The sequence below is a fragment of the Brachyhypopomus gauderio genome, chromosome 1 (assembly GCF_052324685.1).
Source record: "Brachyhypopomus gauderio isolate BG-103 chromosome 1, BGAUD_0.2, whole genome shotgun sequence".
Taxonomy (NCBI): domain Eukaryota; kingdom Metazoa; phylum Chordata; class Actinopteri; order Gymnotiformes; family Hypopomidae; genus Brachyhypopomus; species Brachyhypopomus gauderio.
The window spans coordinates 2784584-2806829 of NC_135211.1; the positions used below are offsets into that span (position 1 = coordinate 2784584).

A 22246-nucleotide genomic window follows, 5' to 3' on the forward strand; every position below is an offset into this window, starting at 1 on the left:
TCTTCCTAATCCCCACCATCATAGGGAGTTTTTCCTCGCCACTGTCACCTTTGGCTTGCTCATTAGGGATTTGGATCCATGCGATTGTAAAGCTGCTTTGTGACAACATGTGTTGTGAAAAGCGCTATATAAACAAATTTGACTTGACTAGAGCACTCTCCCAGCTGTGAAACACAAGGGGGTTAAAGTAGGTTTAGAAAGTAAATTATGTCAGCATGTTTGACTATTGTGCAATTAACCTTCTACACTAGAAAAGGATTTAAAATAGAAGTGGGCGATACTGGAAATTGTGGTATCGATCCGACTATCGCCGATTTCGATACTGATTCTGATACTTTTTAATATTTAAGCTTCATAGATCCAAAGGATCCAAAAGATCTAGGATAGAATTTCTCCAAACATTGTATGCGACAACAAAATACATGATCACAATCAACATTTTTGTTTAGAAACAAAGGAACAGTAGCAAAACAAAGTTTGCCTTAACATCAGGAAAGTAAATCTTTTTTGAGTGAATGAATGTTCAATTTATATAGCGCCTTTCAAGATACCCAAGGTCACTTCACAATTTTAACACAAGTACAAGTCTTACATAACCATTCACACCGACGAGAAGCGGCAGCCAATTGCGCACAGCCACAGCCCCCTGGGGGACTGAATGGGGTGCAGGAAGGGGAGAGAGGACAGACCCTAGTGGCAGAGCACCATCCACCACTGGGCACACAAGCACACACACGCACACAACAACTTGTTTTTATTGAACAGAGAGACACAGACACACACTCGGGGAGAATTTGTCAGGGACTGCCAATATACGTAACCTCCATGTTTTTGAACTGTGGGAGGAAAACTGAGACCCCGGAGGAAACCCACGCAGACACAGGGAGAACATGGAAACTCCACTCAGATAGGGACTTGAACCCAAGACCCCAGTGCTGAGAGGCAAACGTGCTAACCACCAAGACACTGTGTTGCCCAAACGAGTAGAATAAAAAACAAAAACTATAAAAATGATCCCCTCACTAGATATCTTTTCTAGTTCTTTCTTTCTTTGTTTATTTTTTCAAATAGAATTATTCTTAGGGAAAAAAGGATTTTTTTTCCTTTCATTGCAATTGTTCTTTTCTTAAATTAATTTCAGAAAATCAATAATCAATTTTTTTACCTCTGTATGTTTAAAGTCTCTATAAATTTCATACTTGTATAGCTGTGTAAATATTCCTTGAAGTTAAATTGTTCATAATATTTTTTCTAGTCCACCTCTCATATCTTTCAATCCTTATGTAATTTTGTTTGCACTATGTGCACTTGCCTGTTGCTTTAATTCTATAAAATTCCCTGTTGTGGGGTAACTAAAGCTTAATCTAATGTTATCTTAGATAACACTTTTACAAATGTACTAGGTTATTATCTCAATGTCTTAATTATATATATTATATATATATACACAGTGATTCCTCGCCACTTCACGCTTCAGCTTGTGCGGCTTCACTCTTTCGCAGATTTTTATAAGATATTAATTTGAAAAATAATTTGTAGGTCTTCGCTTTTACGCCGTTTTTTTGCGTCATTTTTTACATGAACAAATCCTACAATGTATACAAATATATTACAAATATTAATTCTAATAATAAAAGAATGTTATAAATAATAAAATAGTACAAATAGTACAGTAAATAGTGCATAAACGTGATAAACGAGGGATTACTGTACTTCTCTTCCTCTCAGACATTTCAACCATGTACTATATAATAGTTTTATAAAAGTTTTCCATAATTTCTGTTAATTATTAGCTGAAAAAGCTTTTCATTATATCAAGGGCCTCAGTGGGCTTATCACAGTTGGGTGTTTTGGTCTTTCTTTCTAAAGGTAGTCCTGTGTCTGTCAGTAATCTACAAGTGTAAAAACATTGAGCTTATAGGTGAGGTGTTGTGAGACATGACTGGTGTGACAGGACTCTTACGCCCCCTGCAGGGCGAGGTTGTGTGTGCTCTCCGTCACGCTCCCCGTAAGGAGAATGCATTGGCGACCGTGACCACAGGCATGCGTGTTTGGTTCCATGATGGCTCAGACGTGGTGAAGGAGATGAGTGCGTACTACGGAGGAGTCGGGGCCTGCACCTTCAGCGCTGAACGTATGATCCAGCAGGTCATCGGCAGGTAGTTCACCTGGTACTCACTGGTCTGGAAATAATAATAATAATATGAAATGAATTTACTTAGCACCTAACATTTCAAATCAATATGTTGCTAGTGTATCTTAAAAATAAGAAATATTCATATATGTCTAAATCAAAGTAAGTTTAAAATTATTAAAATAATAGTAATAAAAGTTAAAGAGGGTGAAGTTGATAACTCATAGTATATCTATGAGTACGAAATGTGCAGTAGGGAGTTGATCTATAAAAGGAGAATTTGGAAGAGTGATGTCAAGAATGTTGTTGTCTTAACTATGAATATGTTTGTTGCCATTCCAAAACCATAATGTGATGTGAGTGTTTTTTAATATATATTTGTAATGTTTTGTGGGAGTTTTACTATGCTCTAGGTCCTTGTCTGTGTTATGTCACAGGCCATGGAATGAGGCTACTTTGAATGAGGCGTACAGGGCACTGGTTGATGAGGTCATTCTGGAGGTGTCTGCCCCTGGGGGGAAAGTAATGTTCCGCAGGTCCCTGACCCTCAGCCTGCTCTTCAGATTCTACCTGCATGTGCTCCAGTACCTCAAAGACATGGTACGTCTGTCTCACCCACCCCAATGGACATAGACATGGTACGTCTGTCTCACCTATCCTGGTGGACAAAGACGTGATACATCTGTCTTACCTATGTTTGTCTTATGTTTGTCTCACCCACCACTATGGACAAAGACATGGTATGTCTCTCACACCCACCTCAGCTGATGTCTGGTGTGTAATTAATTAGCTAATGTCTGTTCCTTTTTTTTTCTTTTTTTTTAAGGCTAAAATAAGGGTTCAAGGTTTTCCATGCTTGTGTAATGATTTTAATTATTTACTTTTTATATTTCGATCCGTTACAATGGCACACTGTTATTTAAACATTTAAACTTGTCCTTTGAACTTGTATGTGAGAAACTGTTTGCGTTGGCAGAGTGTGACTGGGGTCGGCGTTCCTGAAGACCAGCGGAGTGGTGTTAGACCTCTGCCCTGTGTCATAGAGCCAGGCTATCAGGAGTTCCAGGTGATCCATGCTGCTGCAACACCTTCTCACACCACCCTGTCACTACGTGTATGTGTGGTGTGTGTCTTTGTCGATGTGTTTGTGTGTGGGGGGTTGTGTGTGCATATCTGCATGTTGGCTTCTTTCTGTGTATGTGTGCATTTGCGCATGTATGTCTGTTTGCTTGTACATACATATACATATATGTTTGTTTCTGTATCTGTGCATGTGTGTATATAGGAAGTGGCCGAGGTGCAGGTGGAGCAGGACCCTGTGGGCAGGTCTAAACTGCACCGCTCTGCTATAACCCATGCTACGGGCGAGTCTGTCTACTGCGATGACATCCCACACATCCAGGGGGAGCTCTTCCTTTCTGTGGTCACCAGCACCAGGGCCCATGCTAAGATCATGTAGAGAACACATAAAACCCCATACTCACACTGCTCTAAATGTGTATGCGTCACACATTACACCAACACTCAGCAAGAGAGAGGAACATGTTATGACCTCAGCAGCTGTGACTGGTAGGGGTGGGCGATATAATATCGTTCACAAAAATACCGGTACATTTCTTTATTCGATAGGATTTCGCTATATCGCGACATTATGACGCAAGGACGCAGGTTGTGCGTGCAGCGCGCAAAATAAACATGGCCAACAGCGGAGAGAGCAGCAGTGCTCACACTGTGAATGATTTAGTTCCTAAACGAGGAGCTACATCAGTAGTGTGGAAGTATTTCATGAACAGTTCACGTTCAAAGTTCAGTTCATTTTACTTTTTTTCGTGAGATATTCAAATACTTTTTTCACGATTTGGCTGTTGCGCAATCAAGGGGCGGACACAAATGCGAAGTAGATAGTACAATCTCATTAGATTTTATTTCACATCACGACACGCGAGTGGACCGCGAATGACGTGGCATGATGAATAGAGAACTAACGCTTAATGCACTAAAAGGCAGCGGAAATGACAAGGGCACAAAACTAGACCAAACACAAGAGTACAACTAATTGTTACATACACTGACATGAACAAACACACAGGAAGCAAGTAACGGCCATACATGAACATGAAGTCTAACAGAACATACATGTATTGCCAGGCACGATATCACGTTAGAGAACACGGAGACCAAACATGAACTGAAAACCTAAAACACTACGAACCTGAAAATGGAACAGAGACTTTAATCATACACAAACACGAAGCTAATCAAAACCACGAATCACAGATAAGGCGTGAATACTGTGCACATCCAACTAGGAAATAAAGAAACGACAATGATCCCCGAAGGTATAGTCTGGACATAGGCTATATATACACACCAACTAGGAGATAAAGAAATGACAATGATCCCTGAAGGTATAGTCTGGACATATACACACCAACTAGGAGATAAAGAAACGACAATGATCCCTGAAGGTATAGTCTGGACATAGGCTATATATACACACCAACTAGGAGATATAGAAACGACAATGATCTCTGAAGGTATAGTCTGGACATAGGCAATACACACACACACTTGTAAAACTAAGACGAGCTAACAACAGAGGGGCGTAACAAGAACAAGGAAAACATAAAAACGACGAGACTAGAAGGGGGCGGAGCCAGACGTGACAAGTACAAGCTAGAAATCACTATACGTTCTTATACGTGCTATGCCTACCCCGCTCTGCTGCAATTCATCACGGGTAACGTCGTGCGGAAGCCAGTATGTTATTAACTAACCAGTATGTTAACTATTCTCATGCGGACACTACGTTGCCCACAATGCATTGCGCACACACTGTCAAAACCATTTCTGTCTGGTAATGCATGATTTAAGCGGCACCAGCGAGAATACAGGAGGGAGGAACTTTCTCTCGTTGCGTTTCAAAAGAGAAAACAGATGTCACTCAGTTTTCAATGGAAACAAATTCCAACGTTCATTTACAGTGATGTCTACCATTCATGACACATAATGTGAACTAATTCACATTTAAGTTATTTAAAAATGTGTTTCGTTCAATCAATCAATCAATCAATCAAATTTTATTTATATAGCGCTTTTTACAACAGTTGTTGTCACAAAGCAGCTTTACAAGTGCCGAGTCCTAGCCCCCAGTGAGCAAGCCAAAGGCGACAGTGGCAAGGAAAAACTCCCTAGTTTTTTTGCATGAGGAAGAAACCTTGAGAGGAACCAAGACTCAGGAGGGGAACCCATCCTCCTCTGGCCGACACTGGTCACCATGACAACAACAACAACAATTTAGACAGAAAGAAGAGAAAGAAAAGGAAAAATATGTAATAATGTCCATCATGATGTATGCATCCGGTTAGGCAGGAGGTGGCTGGCTCAGGATGGATCGCTGGTCTCCTCATCTCATTATTCCTCAAGCAGGCGGGCAGCCATGTGGAGAAATGAAACAGGGAAAATTAGCTCTGTATGAGGACATATACAGGACAGGTAAAATTATAAACATTTCCGGAGTGTGGCAGCAACTCCGGCATTTAGTTAAATTATTACAGCCTAGCTAAAAAGGCAGAACCAGAAGGTAACATAGGCTTGGGGGCATTCTGAGACAATGGCATCCGTCCACTGCACTGTCAACAAACTTGAGTGACCACGAGCAGTGACAGGACGACAGCACCAGCGCCCCAGTCTACCATAAAACCCTTCGTCTATGAACCCCTGGATCTGTACTTTTATCTAAGGGGGGATATTAATTATCAAACGCTAAACTAAATAAGTGGGTTTTCAACCTAGACCTAAAGATTGTGACTGTGTCGGAGTCTAAACGTTCAGTTCAACATTCACGAAAAAATGAGCGTGTTCAATGAACGCGTTCTTTTGAACTCGCACAACACTGAATAGTGAATTTACTTGAGTTTCTCTTTTAACAACTTCCGCCCTGTCCTGCCTCTCTTCTTCGCGCAACTCATTTGGGACGTAGATTTGACTTATTACTGCCTCTTTGTTATTACCTTTTGGGAAGAAAAAATATTGAGATATATATCGTATATCGCCATTCAGCTAAAAAATATCGAGATATTATTTTTGCTCCATATCGCCCAGCCTTAGTGACTGGTTGTGACTGAGTGCTATGGGGTCCTTTTGCAGCCAAATTGATGTGAGTAGAGCGTTGGACATGCCCGGGGTCGTAGATGTGATTACAGCCAAGGATATTCCAGGCCAGAAGTTTCGGTCGTTTACCGGAACTGAAGAGGAACTGCTAGCTGAACATGAGGTAATGAGTAGTGTTCATTATACTCAAAGGTGAAAATCCACCCAAAACAAACGGATACACTGAAATATATATGGACTCAAGTACACCATATATTTGTATTTAGGAGAATATGTTGCTGAAGAATATATGGTTGTTGTTATGATTATTGTGCTTCAGGAGATGTGTCTTTGACCTTCCCAGGTGACCTGTGTTGGTCAGATGGTTTGTGCGGTCGTTGCGGACACAAAGCAGCATGCCAAACTTGCAGCTGCTGCACTGAAGGTCTCGTATGAGGACCTGCCCGAACGAATTTTTACCATAGAGGTAAAAACAAGAAGAATCTACAAGAAGAATCTGCCCAAAACCTCAGCTTTTAATTCTCAAGATTTACTTTTTCACATTAATTCGTCAAATTGCAGACAATTAACCCTTGCATCAATTGGCAATGGTTGTTGTGCTAGTTCATTTTTTGTGTAGCTGGTTGCTGAGACTCTGCTTGTTGTATGGTGTGTATACTGTAGGAGGCGGTAGAGAGGCAGTCCTTCTACCTGCCCCACAGAGAGCTACAAAGAGGAGATGTGGACAAGGCGTTCCAGGAGGTTGATCACATACATGAAGGTCTGATCCAGATCAACTTGATATCAGAAATATGAACACTTTCTGTTCTTAGGGTTTTTAAGTGTCAGTTCTTCTCTGAAACCATATCCTAAAGGCTGTGTGTGCGTCTCCCAGGAGAGATGCGTGTTGGGGGGCAGGAGCACTTTTATTTGGAAACACAAAGCATGCTGGTCGTTCCTGTCAGGGAGCAGAAGGAGATGAAAGTCTATCTGTCATCGCAGAATCCAACGTGCACCCAGGTTTACCCAATGTGCCCCCCCCCCACACACACGCATACACCACACCCAGTGTATACCAGTTATTTCAGACTATGCACTAGTAGGAGAACATGGTTTCATGGTATCTCATGGTATCATGCAGTGTCACAGTATGAGACTACAGTGGTTTTGGAGTATCAAGTATATTGATTATTATCGAGTATAGTATTGACAAATATCTCATGCCAATACCTGCTACCATCTACCGTGGTATAACCAGTACATTCACACATTCACATAATGTCACCTGGGCTCTTTCTTGCCACCTCCCACACAGATATCAGTGGCAGAAACGCTGGGCATCCCGGCCAATCGTGTGTCTTGCCACGTTAAACGGATCGGCGGGGCGTTCGGTGGAAAGCTCACCAAAGCGTCCATCCTGGCCAGCATCACTGCAGTGGCAGCCTGGAAGTGAGTCTGTGTCAGCCCCCTGAGGCTTGAGGCTGGGTGCAAAGGTGTAGCTCCTGCTCCTAGATACACTGGCAAGCACATGTTTGATCCCAGCCAGTAATCTCCTTCCAACGCCTTACAGCCAAGGAATTTGAACCTTTGCCTTAAAGGTTTGATTGGTGTAATGGAGTTTTTGTCTGCCCATGGTAGTGTTGGCAAATGGCTTTGTGTTGCTCTTAGGACTGACAGGCCGGTACGTTGGGTCCTTGAGAGAGGAGAAGACATGCTGATCACAGGGGGACGCCACCCTGTGTTAGGGAAATACAAGGTGATGTCTTTGTCCAACTTTCATGCGCAGGTCATCTCTGGGTGAGACCCAAACTCTGGGGAAAATTTCACCTCATCTATGGAGCTGTAGTATTATATGTTTGTGTGTGTGTGTGTGTGTGTGTGTGTGTGTGTGTGTGTATGTGTGTGTGTCCTCAGGTGGGCTTTATGAATGATGGCAAAATCATTGCTGCTGATATCCAATACTTTGCCAGTGCAGGAAACACAGCTGATGAGACTTTGCTGGTGAGATGTTCCTCTATGGGGATTTACAGCATCTACACGAAGTCAAAATTTATTTGGTGCAGCTTCAATTGCAAATCTGATTGGGGAGCTATGACCATGCCTTTTAATTTTTTGACTTTATCTCTCTCTCTCTCTCTCTCTCTCTCTCTCTTTTTCTCTCTCTATCTCAGGTTATTGAGAAGATGCTGATCCATATGGATATTGCTTATAACATCCCAAACCTTCATGGTCAGTCAATGGCCTGCAACACCAATCTACCATCCAGCACAGCTTTTAGAGGCTTTGGAGGGCCACAGTCCATGATGGTCATTGAGAACATGATAAACGATGTTGCCATGCTGCTTGGTTGCCCAGCGGAAGAGGTCAGAGGTCAAATGATTAGCACTTTCAATTTCTGTATTTGGATTCAGTGTGTAAAGATGCATATTGTCACGCCCAACTGCGCCCTTGTCCCACCTTGTTTCCCCGTTGCCATAGTCCCCTCTGTCTGTCACACCCACATCTTTAGGATTTCCACCTGCGTCTCATTTCACCGTCATGTTGTCTGTGTATTTAAACCCTTCCGTGCTGCAATCCTGTGTCTGTCATTGTCCTTACGTGAGTCCCTATCCTCCTAGCTCTGTTATCGATTCTGTTTGTTAGTTCGTTGTTTATTCCCTGTTCTCTGTTCATGGTCTCGATGTGGGTTATCGCTGGTTGTGTCTTGTTTCTATCAGTTGTATTCCTAGCTCTGTTGTCATTTCAGTTTGCAAGTTCGTCGTTTGTTCGCTGTTCTGTATGTGGGTTATCGCTGGTTGTGTCTTGTTTCTATCGGTTGTATTCTCTCTCTCTTGTTTCGCCCAGGTTTTCTTGCTCACACGTTTATAGTTCGTTTGTTGTTGTTTTCTCATTCTCTGCTCTTGTTTAAACACTCCACGACATTCTCAGGTTCTAGTTCCCGGTTGTTTCGTTCACTCTATTTAGTTCTTAGTACGTGTTGTGTAGTCGCTTGGCTTGTGTATGTTTTGTTAGTTTCCGTTGTTACTGTTTACCATTGCACGTTCTCATTGTGATTCGTTTTTTAGTGTTCTGTTCAGATTGTTTTAATAAATATTCAAAAACCCTGCAATTGCATCACCTCTGCCCAGCGTAATCGTTACACATACACTCATTGTTGACCCATGTAATTAATTTGGGGATAGAATATTTCAGTGAACTTATTAATTTTATTTATATAGCGCTTTTTACAACATTTGTTGTCACAAAGCAGCTTTACAAGTGCCGAGTCCTAGCCCCCAGTGAGCAAGCCAAGGGCGACAGTGGCAAGGAAAAACTCCCTAAGGGCATGAGGAAGAAACCTTGAGAGGAACCAAGACTCAGGGGGGGAACCCATCCTCCTCTGGCCAACGCCGGTCACCATGACAACAATTTAAAGAGCGAGACAGAAAAAAGGAAAAGATGTGAGGGATAAAGTCCATCTTGGTGTGGATTTATAAACACGAGTTCTTTATGTAATTCCTGTACAGTCCCAAACGTCTTGATGGTTGGTAATGTTATACATGAGTCCTTTATGTAATTCCTGTTTAGTCCTATCCATCATCCTTTATCCATCATCCACACTGGTTAGTCAGGGCAGTGGGTTGATCCTCCATCATATCTGGTTAGTCAGGGCGGTGGGTTGATCCTCCATCATATCTGGTTAGTCAGGGCAGTGGGTTGATCCTCCATCATATCTGGTTAGTCAGGGCAGTGGGTTGATCCTCCATCATATCTGGTTAGTCAGGGCAGTGGGTTGATCCTCCATCATATCTGGTTAGTCAGGGCGGTGGGTTGATCCTCCATCATATCTGGTTAGTCAGGGCAGTGGGTTGATCCTCCATCATATCTGGTTAGGCAGGAGGTGGCCGGCCCAGGATGGATCTCTAGAAAGGCTCATCTCTCCTCATCTCAGTGTTCCTCGAGTAGGCGGGCAGCCATGTGGAGAAGATAGAACAGGGAGAATTAGCTCTGTATAAGGACATATACAGGACAGATTATAAACATTACTGGAGTGGAAGCAACTCCAGCATAAAGTTAAATTATTACAGTCTAGCAGAAAAGGCAGAACCAGAAGGTAACATAGACTTGGGAGCATTCTGAGACATTGGCATCCATCCACTGCACTGTCAACAAACTTGAGTGACCACGAGCAGTGACAGGACGACAGCACCAGCACCCCAGTCTACCATAAAACCCTTCACCAATAAACCTCTGGATCTGTACCTTTATCTAAGGGGGCATATTAGTTATAAAACGCTAAACTAAATAAGTGGGTTTTCAACCTAGACTTAAAGATTGAGTCTGTGTCAGAGTCCCGGACGCATTCTGGAAGATTATTCCAAAGCTGGGGGGCCTTACAAGAAAAGGCTCTTCCCCCTGCTGTTACCTTAATAATTGTTGGAACTAATAAAAGGCCAGCACATTTTGAACCATTTGAGGTTTATTTAGATTCCTATTTGAGCATCCTGACAGTAGTGAGTTACAGTAGTCTAATCTGGAGCTAACAAAGGCGTGCATCAATTTTTCTGCATCATCCTGTGATAATGCATTTCTTAACTTGGCAATGTTGCGGAGATGTAGGAAAGCTATCCTAGTAGTATTATCTATGTATTTATCAAATGATAGGTCAGAGTCGAGTATGACGCCTAGGTTTTTGGCTTCTGTGCCAGGTGTAATGGGGTAGTCTGCGAGATTAAGCATTAGATCTGGAATTTTCTGTCTTGCGGCCTTAGGGCCCAGAAGGAGAACTTCTGTTTTGTCCTCATTAAGTTTAGAGACATCCAGCATTTAATATATCTTACACAGGTCTCAATTTTTCCTAAACTGAGTTTGTCATCAGGTTTGGCTGATGTAAAGTTGAGTGTCATCTGCATAGCAGTGAAAATTGACACCATGTTTGTTTATATCTGTGCCCAATGGTAGCATATATAATCTAAATAATAATGGTCCTAAAATGGATCCTTGCGGGACCCCAAATTTCACTTTTTTGTACGTTTGGATGGAATATTATTGAGCTCTACAAACTGATAGCGATTAGTTAAGTAAGAGTAAAACCATGAAAGGGCTGTGCCTGAGATTCCAACCCAGCATTCTAACCGTTCTAGCAAGATCCTATGATCTATTGTGTCAAAAGCTGCACTAAGATCAAGAAGCACTAACAGAGATACATAGCCTTGATTTGAAGCAAGGAGGAGATCATTTGTTACTTTGACTAGTGCTGTTTCAGTACTGTGATGGGGCCTAAATCCAGATTGGAACTTTTCAAATATGTGATTCCTATGCAGATATAGGCATAATTGCTGGGCAACAGCTTTTTCTATGTTCTTAGATATAAATGATGTGTTCGAAATGGGTCTATAAATAGATAGCACAATTGTAATGGATGAGTTAACTACTGTTAGAAGAGATTAAGTTACAACTGGTAATACCTCTTTTAATAACTTCGAGGGAACCGAGTCTAGTGTGCAGGTAGTACAATTTAAGGAAGAAATTATTTTCTCTAACTCTGATTTGTGGGAGTGGATGAAAAGCATCAAGTTGTTCTCCCAATGTAAAATTTAAATCAATATCAACCAAACCAGATGACATACCAGTTGTACTGCTAATAAAAGGTTTTATATTTTGTCTAATATTCTCTATTTTATTATCAAAGAAATCTATAAATACATTACTAGTAACCATGAAATGTATTAAACATTTTTCTTTTTACAAAATAACAAACATATTTGTTATAGTAAGAAATTTGTACCTAAAAAGTAGAATGGTCTGAGAACAGTGTTTTCTGCCTGTGTAGTCACATTTCATTTCTGAAGCAGTGTTTAAGCATGGAATCTGTCCTGACTTGTACAGATGAGGGAGAGGAACTTCTATAAGGGCTTATCCCTCACCCACTACAAGATGGAGTTCCACCCTGAGAACCTGCACCGCTGCTGGGAGGAGTGTAAGGAGAGGGCGGAGTTTGGGCGACGACGGCAGGCCATTGTCGAGTTCAACCAGCAGAACCGGTGGAAGAAGAGGGGCATCTCTTTGGTCCCCATCAAATATGGCATAGGCTTTGGAAATGCGGTTCTACAGCAGGTATATGGCAGTGGGCGATTTTGCCATCATTCATAAAGCCCACCTGAGGACACACACATCTTGAGGACACACACATCTTGAGGACACACACATCCTGAGGACACACACATCCTGAAGTGCTTTGTGTGTGTGTGTCTGGGGTTATATTAAAAGGCAGCCGCACTGGTGCACATCTATAAGGACGGCTCTGTGTTAGTAAGTCACGGAGGAATCGAGATGGGGCAAGGCATACACACCAAAGTCCAACAGGTACCTCCCCTCTCTGCATGCTCTATACTCAAAACCACCATTTTCCTCCTTTTCACACCACACCAATCACAGCAGTTTGTACTCTTACTCTCCACAAAGGAAATGAAGCTATGGCTACACTGAAAGTATTTATTGTTTTTTAATAATTTAAATATTTGATTGTTTGTTAACATTTAACATGCTTTAGGAGCTCCTGTTGTGTGTGTGTGTGTGTGTGTGTGTATGTGTGTGTGTGTGTGTGTGTGTGTGACTCAGATTGTGAGTCGAGAGCTGAACATCCCATTGTCTCTCATCCACATCTCGGAGACGTGCACTAGCGCAGTACCCAACACATGCCCGACTGCAGCATCCTTTGGCACAGATGCCAATGGCATGGCCGTCTGGGTAATGGACCCACACACACACACACGTTTTCATGCAAGATCACTCAAAGCAGTCACAACCGTAACTCAGTTCGCAGTCACAACACAGAATAGAACCAGTCAAATCCCCCTGGTTTACTCAACACCGACATGTGTTAGTCAACTATCCTTCCATTTAATTATATTTGCAAAAGACTTTTACGCCATAGACAAGTTCAGTATTCTGTGAATGTGTGTTTTGTAGGATGCCTGTCAAACTCTATACAAAAGACTTGAGCCAATCAGAAAGAAGGACCCCAATGGATCATGGGAAAGCTGGGTATGCTTTCATTAGGAATAAATTCTACACCTACATTAATATTATCTATTAACTCAATACTATTCTGTTTTGTTATGTTTATTTTTTGGTAAAGATTGCTAAAGCGTTTGTGGAGAGGATCAGCCTGTCAGCTACTGGTTTCTACAGGTTCCAACATTTACATTTTTGCCCTCAGCCAAGGGCACATGTTATCCCCTGTAACATATGAACTTTTAAAAAATATTATACCAGTTGCTGACTTGACTTTTTTGGTGGACCTGTAAGCATGAATGCAGGACAGATGTATTTATATGTGCTTTTGTATCAGAGGCCATGAGGTGGGAATGGACTGGCAGAAACAGGAGGGAAGACCGTTTACATACTTCACATATGCTGCCTGCTGCAGTGAAGTGGAGCTGGACTGTCTAACGGGAGAGTACAGGGTCAGTCAAACACCTGTCCCAAACACTACACGTGTAAGAGTGTACAGGGTCAGTCAAACACCTGTCCCAAACACTACACGTGTAAGAGAGTACAGGGTCAGTCAAACACCTGTCCCAAACACTACACGTGTAAGAGAGTACAGGGTCAGTCAAACACCTATCCCAAACACTACACGTGTAAGAGAGTACAGGGTCAGTCAAACACCTGTCCCATACACTACACGTGTAAGAGAGTACAGGGTCAGTCAAACACCTGTCCCAAACACTACACGTGTAAGAGAGTACAGGGTCAGTCAAACACCTGTCCCAAACACTACACGTGTAAGAGAGTACAGGGTCAGTCAAACACCTGTCCCAAACACTACACGTGTAAGAGAGTACAGGGTCAGTCAAACACCTGTCCCAAACACTACACGTGTATAAGAGAGTACAGGGTCAGTCAAACACCTGTCCCAAACACTACACGTGTAAGAGAGTACAGGGTCAGTCAAACACCTGTCCCAAACACTACACGTGTAAGAGAGTACAGGGTCAGTCAAACACCTGTCCCAAACACTACACGTGTATAAGAGAGTACAGGGTCAGTCAAACACCTGTCCCAAACACTACACGTGTAAGAGAGTACAGGGTCAGTCAAACACCTGTCCCAAACACTACACGTGTAAGAGAGTACAGGGTCAGTCAAACACCTGTCCCAAACACTACACGTGTAAGAGAGTACAGGGTCAGTCAAACACCTGTCCCAAACACTACACGTGTAAGAGAGTACAGGGTCAGTCAAACACCTGTCCCAAACACTACACGTGTAAGAGAGTACAGGGTCAGTCAAACACCTGTCCCAAACACTACACGTGTAAGAGAGTACAGGGTCAGTCAAACACCTGTCCCAAACACTACACGTGTAAGAGAGTACAGGGTCAGTCAAACACCTGTCCCAAACACTACACGTGTAAGAGAGTACAGGGTCAGTCAAACACCTGTCCCAAACACTACACGTGTAAGAGAGTACAGGGTCAGTCAAACACCTGTCCCAAACACTACACGTGTAAGAGTGTACAGGGTCAGTCAAACACCTGTCCCAAACACTACACGTGTAAGAGTGTACAGGCTATACGAAACACAGCTGTGGGAAGTGATTTAAACTTCTAAAGCAGTGGAGCTATGTTTTGAAGATTTTCTTTTGCTTTTATTTTACATAGACCGTGAGAACAGACATCGTCGTAGACGTCGGGAAGAGTATAAACCCCGCCATTGATATCGGCCAGGTAATATCCATTGACATCGGCCAGATGCCTCACCAACAGGGTACATTTAGAATGTTTGCACATATGCAAATGGAGAACAATGTGTGTGTGTGTGTGTGTGTGTTTGGGATTTTGTGTGACTGTGTCTGCACTCGTGTCAGATCGAAGGTGCGTTTATGCAGGGCCTGGGTCTCTATACTATGGAGGAGCTGACGTTCTCTCCCTCAGGGTCCTTGCACACGCGTGGTCCAGCTCAGTATAAGATTCCTGCGGTGTGTGACGTGCCACTACAATTCAACGTCTACCTGCTATCTGGCTCTCAGAACCCCTACGCCATACATTCTTCAAAGGTAGAGACACATCCTCACCTATGCTTTCATAATGTCCATTAGGGCTTATTAAGGCTCACAGCTTAAGAATTCAAAGAAGCCTTAAAACATATGCATAACTTGGGTTAAAATAAGTTTCTTGGAGTATGTGTGGAAACCCATTGTGAGATATGAGTATATACAGTATATACTTAAGAACATCATGTCGACAATATTATTTCCTCAAGTTGTCATTTGTGCAGATTTCTTCTTCATGTCCAATCCCTTACTGTAGTAGGCCATATCTTCTCTGCTTTTTCAACAATGTGGATGTTAAGCAATATTGTTCTTTTTAGAGTTTTGGAATTGTGTTAAACAAGCTATTTATTTTAGAACTTCTTGATGGCATTTAGCAATGTGCTACCCTCGGAATTTTGTGGTGTTCAGTTCCTTTAGAGATGAAGTATCATTCTGAGAGGTCAGCACAGCGTTTACTGATGGGCTGTTTTTCAGGGCATCGGTGAGCCCATTGTGTGCCTGGGCAGTTCTGTGTTCTTTGCCATGAAGGAGGCCATTACTGCAGCCCGGACTGATGTAGGGTTGAGTGGACCATTCCCTCTACACAGCCCTGCCACGCCAGAACGGGCCTGCCTTGCATGCAACACATGCTTCACACAGATGGTGCGACAAAAGATTTTGTTGTCTTAAGACTTGAAATTTATTTGCCTCTATACATTACTTTTTTTGCTATATAACTTTGGCGTATGCAAATTTTTTCCGTTGTGTCACATATTGTTTTCTTTTCATCAGATCCCAAAAACGAAAGCAGGAACACCATGGGCCATGGAGCTGCCCTAACCCAGTTTAACCTCACATTACCCACACATCACCCTCAAAATGACACACTTTCTATAGATGGTTTAATTACATAACTAAAAGATGAGATTCTCCTTTCATATTACTATGAAATCCTCTAATGTACACGAGTAAAGTCCTACAAATCTTTTCAGGCATTTTGCCATTTCAGAGATTTTTTATCTTTACCAAAAGCTACTTTAAAAAATCATTTGAACTATGACTGTTGTAACTTTGATGTGTTTTACTAGCTTTTGTAATTAACCAGAAGTCCCATGACCTAAAAAATTTTAATCCTCTGAAATTCAAAATAAATGCACAAATTCATTAGTCTTACTGAAATTGCAAAGTTACATAAGTGTAACAAGTGTAAGTGTAATCGAGTAAACCTCTACAGTGTCAATAAATGAATTAATATGAACAATGTGTTTATGTTGGTACTGAAGGCAGGAGTAACTTTTTCTTAAGTGTACAAGCCATGAAGATCCAGGATTCTGTGCCCCCACCATAATTTAATAAGCAGGTCACATAAGCAGGTCATAATTTACCAGCGAATTCTTTGTGCTGTGGAACCATTTGCAATCAATTTTCCCACATTTGCTCGTGTTCAGGCTCTGGTAATCAACAGCATCGGTTTCATGAGATTAGATGTATTTGTACAAGTAATGATTGTGAGATGTGTAATCATCTGTAAACTCCTTCACAGGCTCAGCGTCTGATCTGAATATCCAGAGATTCAAAGAAAGGAAGGGCGATACATTCCCAGGATCTCCAAGGAAAATATAAATGGAGAAATGGAGTAATAATAAAACACAAATAAGAATTAAGTATTTTTGATAAATGGTGACAAAGGAAGGGGCAGGAACTGCGTCCCACCGCTCTGTCAGCACAATTGGGCTGCAAAAAAGATACCACATCATATCTCAGTTTACCTTCAATGGCCACAGACCCCCAGATCTACAACACAGGATGAGAAGCATTTAATAAAGTAGTTGACTATACAAGTGTTTTTAGCCTAGCCTTAAATATTGAGACTACGTCTAAGTCTAGACCATTGGCACGAAGTTTATTCCTTACCCTTCCACTTGTTAGCTTTCTGTTCCTATCGCTTATGTTAACGGATCGGTTTTGACCCGTGACTCAAATCAGCAATTGGATGCCCTAAAACAAATGATTTATCATCCATTTTGTTTCTTATCTCTTGGTTACCTTGTTAGTGTGACGGGCAGGGAGTGTGAAATAAAATGGAAGCGATCACACCAAGTCTCAGGGGAAAAAGGAGGTTTTAATGAATAAAGTGTGCAAAACAAAAACCCGTAACAAGATCCAAATGAAGGATATAATGACCAACAGTCAACTGGTACAAAGACAAGACATATATAGACAAACAAACGACCGCCAGGTGAGGCAGATCATACGCTCTGCAACAACCCAGCAGCAGGACCACTAACTCCTCCTTTGTGTAAGGAGGAACAGGAGGAGCAGTGTCAGAGCCCTGCAAAATGACCTCCAGCAGGCCACTAATATCCATGTTTCTGCTCAAACTGTCAGGAACAGACTCCATGAGGGTGGATTGAGGGCCTGACTTCCACAAGTGGGGCTTGTGCTTACAGCCCAACACCATGCAGGGCGATTGGCATTTGCCAGAGAACACCAAGATTGGCAGATTCACTATTGGCACCCTGTGCTCTTCATCAACGCTACGTTGCACCACAGACTGTCCAGGAGTTGACTGACGCTTTAATCCAGGTGTTGTAGGGAGGTCATACAGGCACATGGAGGCCACACACACTGTCCAGGAGTTGACTGACGCTTTAATCCAGGTGTTGTAGGGAGGTCATACAGGCACATGGAGGCCACACACACTTAACCTCCTTTTAACTTGTCTTGAGGAATTCCCACTGAAGTTGAATCAGCCTGTCATTTGATTTTCCACTTTGATTTTGAGTATGATTCCAAATTCAGACCTATAATATAATAATATTGATTTACATTGATAATGTTTATGTTATTTTATTCTCAGTGCCTTCCAATATGTACAATCCGGATTCCAAAAAAGTTGGGACACTAAACAAATTGTGAATGAAAACTGAATGCAATGATGTGGAGATGCCAACATCTATTTTATTCAGAATAGAACACAAATCACAGATCAAAAGTTTAAACTGAGAGAATGTATAATTTTAAGGGGAAAATATGTTGTTTAAAAATTTCATGGCGTCAACAAATCCCAAAAAAGTTGGGACAAGGCCATTTTTACCACTGTGTGGCATCCCCCCTTCTTACACCACTCAACAGACATCTGGAGACAGAGGAGACCAGTTCTCCCATTCATGTCTAATACAGGCCTCTAACTGTTCAATCGTCTTGGGCCTTCTTTATCACACCTTTCTCTTTATGATGCACCAAATGTTCTCTATAGGTGAAAGATCTGGACTGCATGCTGGCCATTTCAGTACCCGGATCTTCTCCTACGTAGCCATGATGTTGTGATTGCTGCAGAATGTGGTTTGGCATTATCTTGTTGAATAATACAGGGTCTTCCCTGAAAGAGATGACGTCTAGATGGGAGCAGATGTTGTTCTAGAACCTGAACATAGTTCTCTGTATTAATGATGCCTTTCCAGACATGCAAGCTGCCCATGCCACAAGCACTCATACAACCCCCATACCATCAGTGACGCAGGCTTCTGAACGGAGCGTTGATAACAACTTGGGTTATCCTTGTCCTCTCTGGTCCGAATGACATGGTGTCCCAGTGTTCCATAAAGAACTTCAAATCGTGACTCATCTGACCACAGAACAGTCTTCCATTTTGCCACACTCCATTTTAAATGACCCCTGGCCCAGTGCAAACGTCTGAGCACGTTGAGCTTGCTTAGAAATTGCTTCCACTTTGCACTGTAGAGTTTCAGCTGGCAACGGCGGATGGCACGGTGGATTGTGTTCATTGACGATGCTTTCTGGAAGTATTCCTGAGCCCATTCTGTTATTTCCTTGACAGTGGCATTCCTGTTTGAGGCGCTCTGTTATATCCAATCATGTTGTCAATTGTCAAAGTGTTAATTGGTCTTCCAGCTCTTCATTATATGCTCAATTTCCTTTTCCCAGCCACTTATTCCTACTTTTTTGGGATTTTTTGACACTGTGAAATTTTGAATCAACATATTTTCCCTTTAAAAACATTTACTCAGATTAAACTTTTTGGTCATCTGTGTTCTATTACGAATAAAATATTGACATTCGCCATCTCCACATCATTGCATTCAGTTTTTATTCACAATTTGTTTAGTGTATTTCACAACTGTTTTGGAATCCGGTTTTTAATAAACCGTAAATAAATCGTAATTGTTTTCATACCAACTAATTTTCCTTGGTGACTTCAGCCTTCCATCCGACAAACTTCATTCATCTTGCATTCTTCCAGTGCTGTCATCATTTGACCTCAACATCAACCTCTCCACTGTGACTCATAGAGCAGGCAACATTCTGGACCTGGTCTTTACACGAGTCACCAGAATATCACAGTCACCACTTCACCTCTCCATCACCTTCTATCCTTCTCTTTCTTCTTTCCTGCCATTTCCACTCATACTTCATCCATACATTCTTCTTATTTTCATCCAAATCTTCACTCCATCACTCTCTCAACCCTTGCTGCTGCTGTTGTTTTCCCTTCCTCACCAGAACTATCACTGGTCATATTTCCCATAATGTACACAAACACCAGTGCTCAATCAGAAGTCCTCCATTTCACTACATATAGCTAGCCATTGTCTTTATAAAACGTTAAAACATATTTTTTTACATGTCATTGCATGTCGTTGTCTATGCGTTCTCATCAGAGACCGTATATATACAGTCACTGGTACTCATGATCAGCTGGCATATCAAGCTGTCATGTGGAAACAGGGCTCGTTGGGTGTGACATTCTGTGTGTTATCCACTGGACTGAATGTAGCCTTCATGATCACATCAATTCGTCTCCACACAATTCCTAACACCCTTTCTTGATTTTATTGCACAAGTCAACAGACAGCCTACTGCTCTTCTTCACACAGCTAAATATAAATCTGCATCATTAAAGATAAGTGTTGTGAGGCATGTCATTAATCATCCATCTGCTTCACATAGATTGCTATAATTTGTCTTATTATGCAAAAAACAAATCAATCAAAAAAAAACAGCAGTGCTACACCTGTCCATGTATAGCTTTAGCTTAACTGATAGAGAACTACAGAGAGAACTATCCAGGCCAGAGCCGGAGTGGCTAATCGGGAGATTCGGGAGGATTCCCGATGGGCCGGCTCATGTCAATCTCTAGTTTGGGCCGATTGGGAGGGAAAAATAATTTTGGGCCGTATTTGGGCATGAAACTCCCGGGCTGAAATAGTGGCCCACTCCGGCCCTGATCCAGGCCATGCCTGTAACACCAAGGTAAGGCAGGTTGATCATTAATATTCAATCTCAGTGGCAGCTCAAAGTGCTTCACAGACGAAAAAGAAAAGAAAAATATTTTCTTTAAATAGAAAAGAAATATATGAACAAAACTATTCATTTAAAGACAATAAATACATGCAATACATTTATTTAAAATAAATACATTAATACATTAAATAAATGCATTATTTTATTATTAAAGAAAAGTATTGCAAGATAGTGGAAGAGCACAACTTTAAATATGAGAGAAAATAAATAATTTTACCTGGATTTCAACATTGCTACACTTGGGGCCCAAATAAGGTTGTTACTTCCCTCTATGTGTGGAATAAGAGTGAAACTGCTTGACCATGTTGGGTTTGAATTCTGGCCTCCCCAAGCTGACTGATGTCCATGGAACTCTATAAGAGATCGATTGGGTTGGTACTCTTTTAGCATATCAGACATGTATTTTCCATTCAGTTATTTATAGACTAGTGCTTAATTTTTTTTTCTACAACTATTTAGAAGTTTCAATTCTATAACTATTTGGAAGCCAGAGATGTCAGAACTGGAGTTGTATGCACTGTTCTCACTGTCCTGGTTAAGACTCCTGCAGCAGCATTCTGAGACGTTCTAGCTAGTGCCTCTCTGAAGGGTTCAATTAGGAGAGCATTACAGTAGTCAACACTGCTGGAGATAACAGCATGCATGGGTTCCTCTAGGTCTCATGGGACCCTGAGCCTGTGATGCTAGCTATATCTTACGAGTGGTAAAAAGTTATTTTAGTGACTGATTTGATATTACTTGTAAAGGTGAAGTTTGAGTGCATTAGAACCCCAAATTTTCTGACTAGGGCATTAGTTTTAGACCCCTAGATTCAAGATGTGATCTACAGATGCTCCAAATATCTGTTCCAAATATCATAAATTCTGTCTTTATGTACTGCAGCAGAATGGGTTTTAGTGTTTAATGCAGTATTATGTCTAAGGCCGCAACAGACCACAAGAGAACCTTGATGTTATTCTCTGCTGTTCTCACACTTCACTATAGGGTCTGTCCCAGACAGGCCCCGTACTGTAGAAGGTGCTGAGGGTGGAATGGGACATGTTTGCAAAGTGAGTGTGTTTGTATGTTGAGGATCAAGGATAGAATCCAGGAACAGTTACAGTTGTGAAATTGCTGACATTGCTTACCCTGGGTCCAGAAGTAGATCATATATCTTATATATTTAGATTTATCAACATTAACACATGTTGAGGCCACCCACTAAGTCATCTGCAACCTATGATGATGTGATTTTAGCTGTCCATTGTACAATGTCCATGAGACAGCAATATTGATAGCAATACAGCCCTGCGGTAGTTCTGTGGTGATGCTGCTGGTCTTGACAGGCTGAGATCTTCTAGCGGTCCAGGATCCAGGTGCAGAGAATGGTGCTTATACTCAACTGTATCTGCTTTTCTGCAATGTCCTGTGGAACGACTGATGCTGAAATTGAATCTATGAACAATATCTTACACATAAACGAAGTCAACAACACTCGAACCCAAGCTCTTGATTTGTCTCTGTATCAGTTGTGGTTGAAATAACATGTCTTTCCACTTTTGCTTTTCAGACTGAGATATGTTTGTGATCTGTTCTATATAGCAAGTATTTAGGGAAAATATAACAAAAAATATTTTTAAAGTTATAGGCCTATATGCAAAACATGTAACATTTATGTTACTTTTTAAAGCATCAATG

The 22246-nt window shown here is 41.7% G+C and overlaps 1 protein-coding gene across 3 annotated transcripts in view; it reads left to right on the top strand.

The window, feature by feature from the left end:
- aox6 (aldehyde oxidase 6) overlaps window positions 1-19444 on the top strand; it is a 32813-nt gene extending 13369 nt beyond the window's left edge. For 2 of the 3 annotated variants that reach the window (XM_077009412.1, XM_077009499.1), the window contains exons 14-35: window positions 1975-2159; window positions 2572-2734; window positions 3111-3200; window positions 3420-3589; window positions 6284-6410; window positions 6591-6713; window positions 6911-7007; window positions 7122-7246; window positions 7542-7675; window positions 7895-7982; window positions 8141-8227; window positions 8398-8589; window positions 12095-12322; window positions 12476-12571; window positions 12827-12955; window positions 13178-13252; window positions 13347-13399; window positions 13560-13674; window positions 14874-14939; window positions 15080-15268; window positions 15740-15907; window positions 16037-19444. In XM_077009412.1, coding sequence (XP_076865527.1) covers window positions 1975-2159; window positions 2572-2734; window positions 3111-3200; window positions 3420-3589; window positions 6284-6410; window positions 6591-6713; window positions 6911-7007; window positions 7122-7246; window positions 7542-7675; window positions 7895-7982; window positions 8141-8227; window positions 8398-8589; window positions 12095-12322; window positions 12476-12571; window positions 12827-12955; window positions 13178-13252; window positions 13347-13399; window positions 13560-13674; window positions 14874-14939; window positions 15080-15268; window positions 15740-15907; window positions 16037-16084 — 2748 coding nt within the window. In that variant the 3' untranslated portion in view covers window positions 16085-19444. Of the gene's footprint in view, window positions 1-1974; window positions 2160-2571; window positions 2735-3110; window positions 3201-3419; window positions 3590-6283; window positions 6411-6590; window positions 6714-6910; window positions 7008-7121; window positions 7247-7541; window positions 7676-7894; window positions 7983-8140; window positions 8228-8397; window positions 8590-12094; window positions 12323-12475; window positions 12572-12826; window positions 12956-13177; window positions 13253-13346; window positions 13400-13559; window positions 13675-14873; window positions 14940-15079; window positions 15269-15739; window positions 15908-16036 lie in introns of those variants that run through there. The other variant, XM_077009589.1, reaches the window with a different exon arrangement.
- Window positions 19445-22246: the final 2802 nt, after the last annotated feature.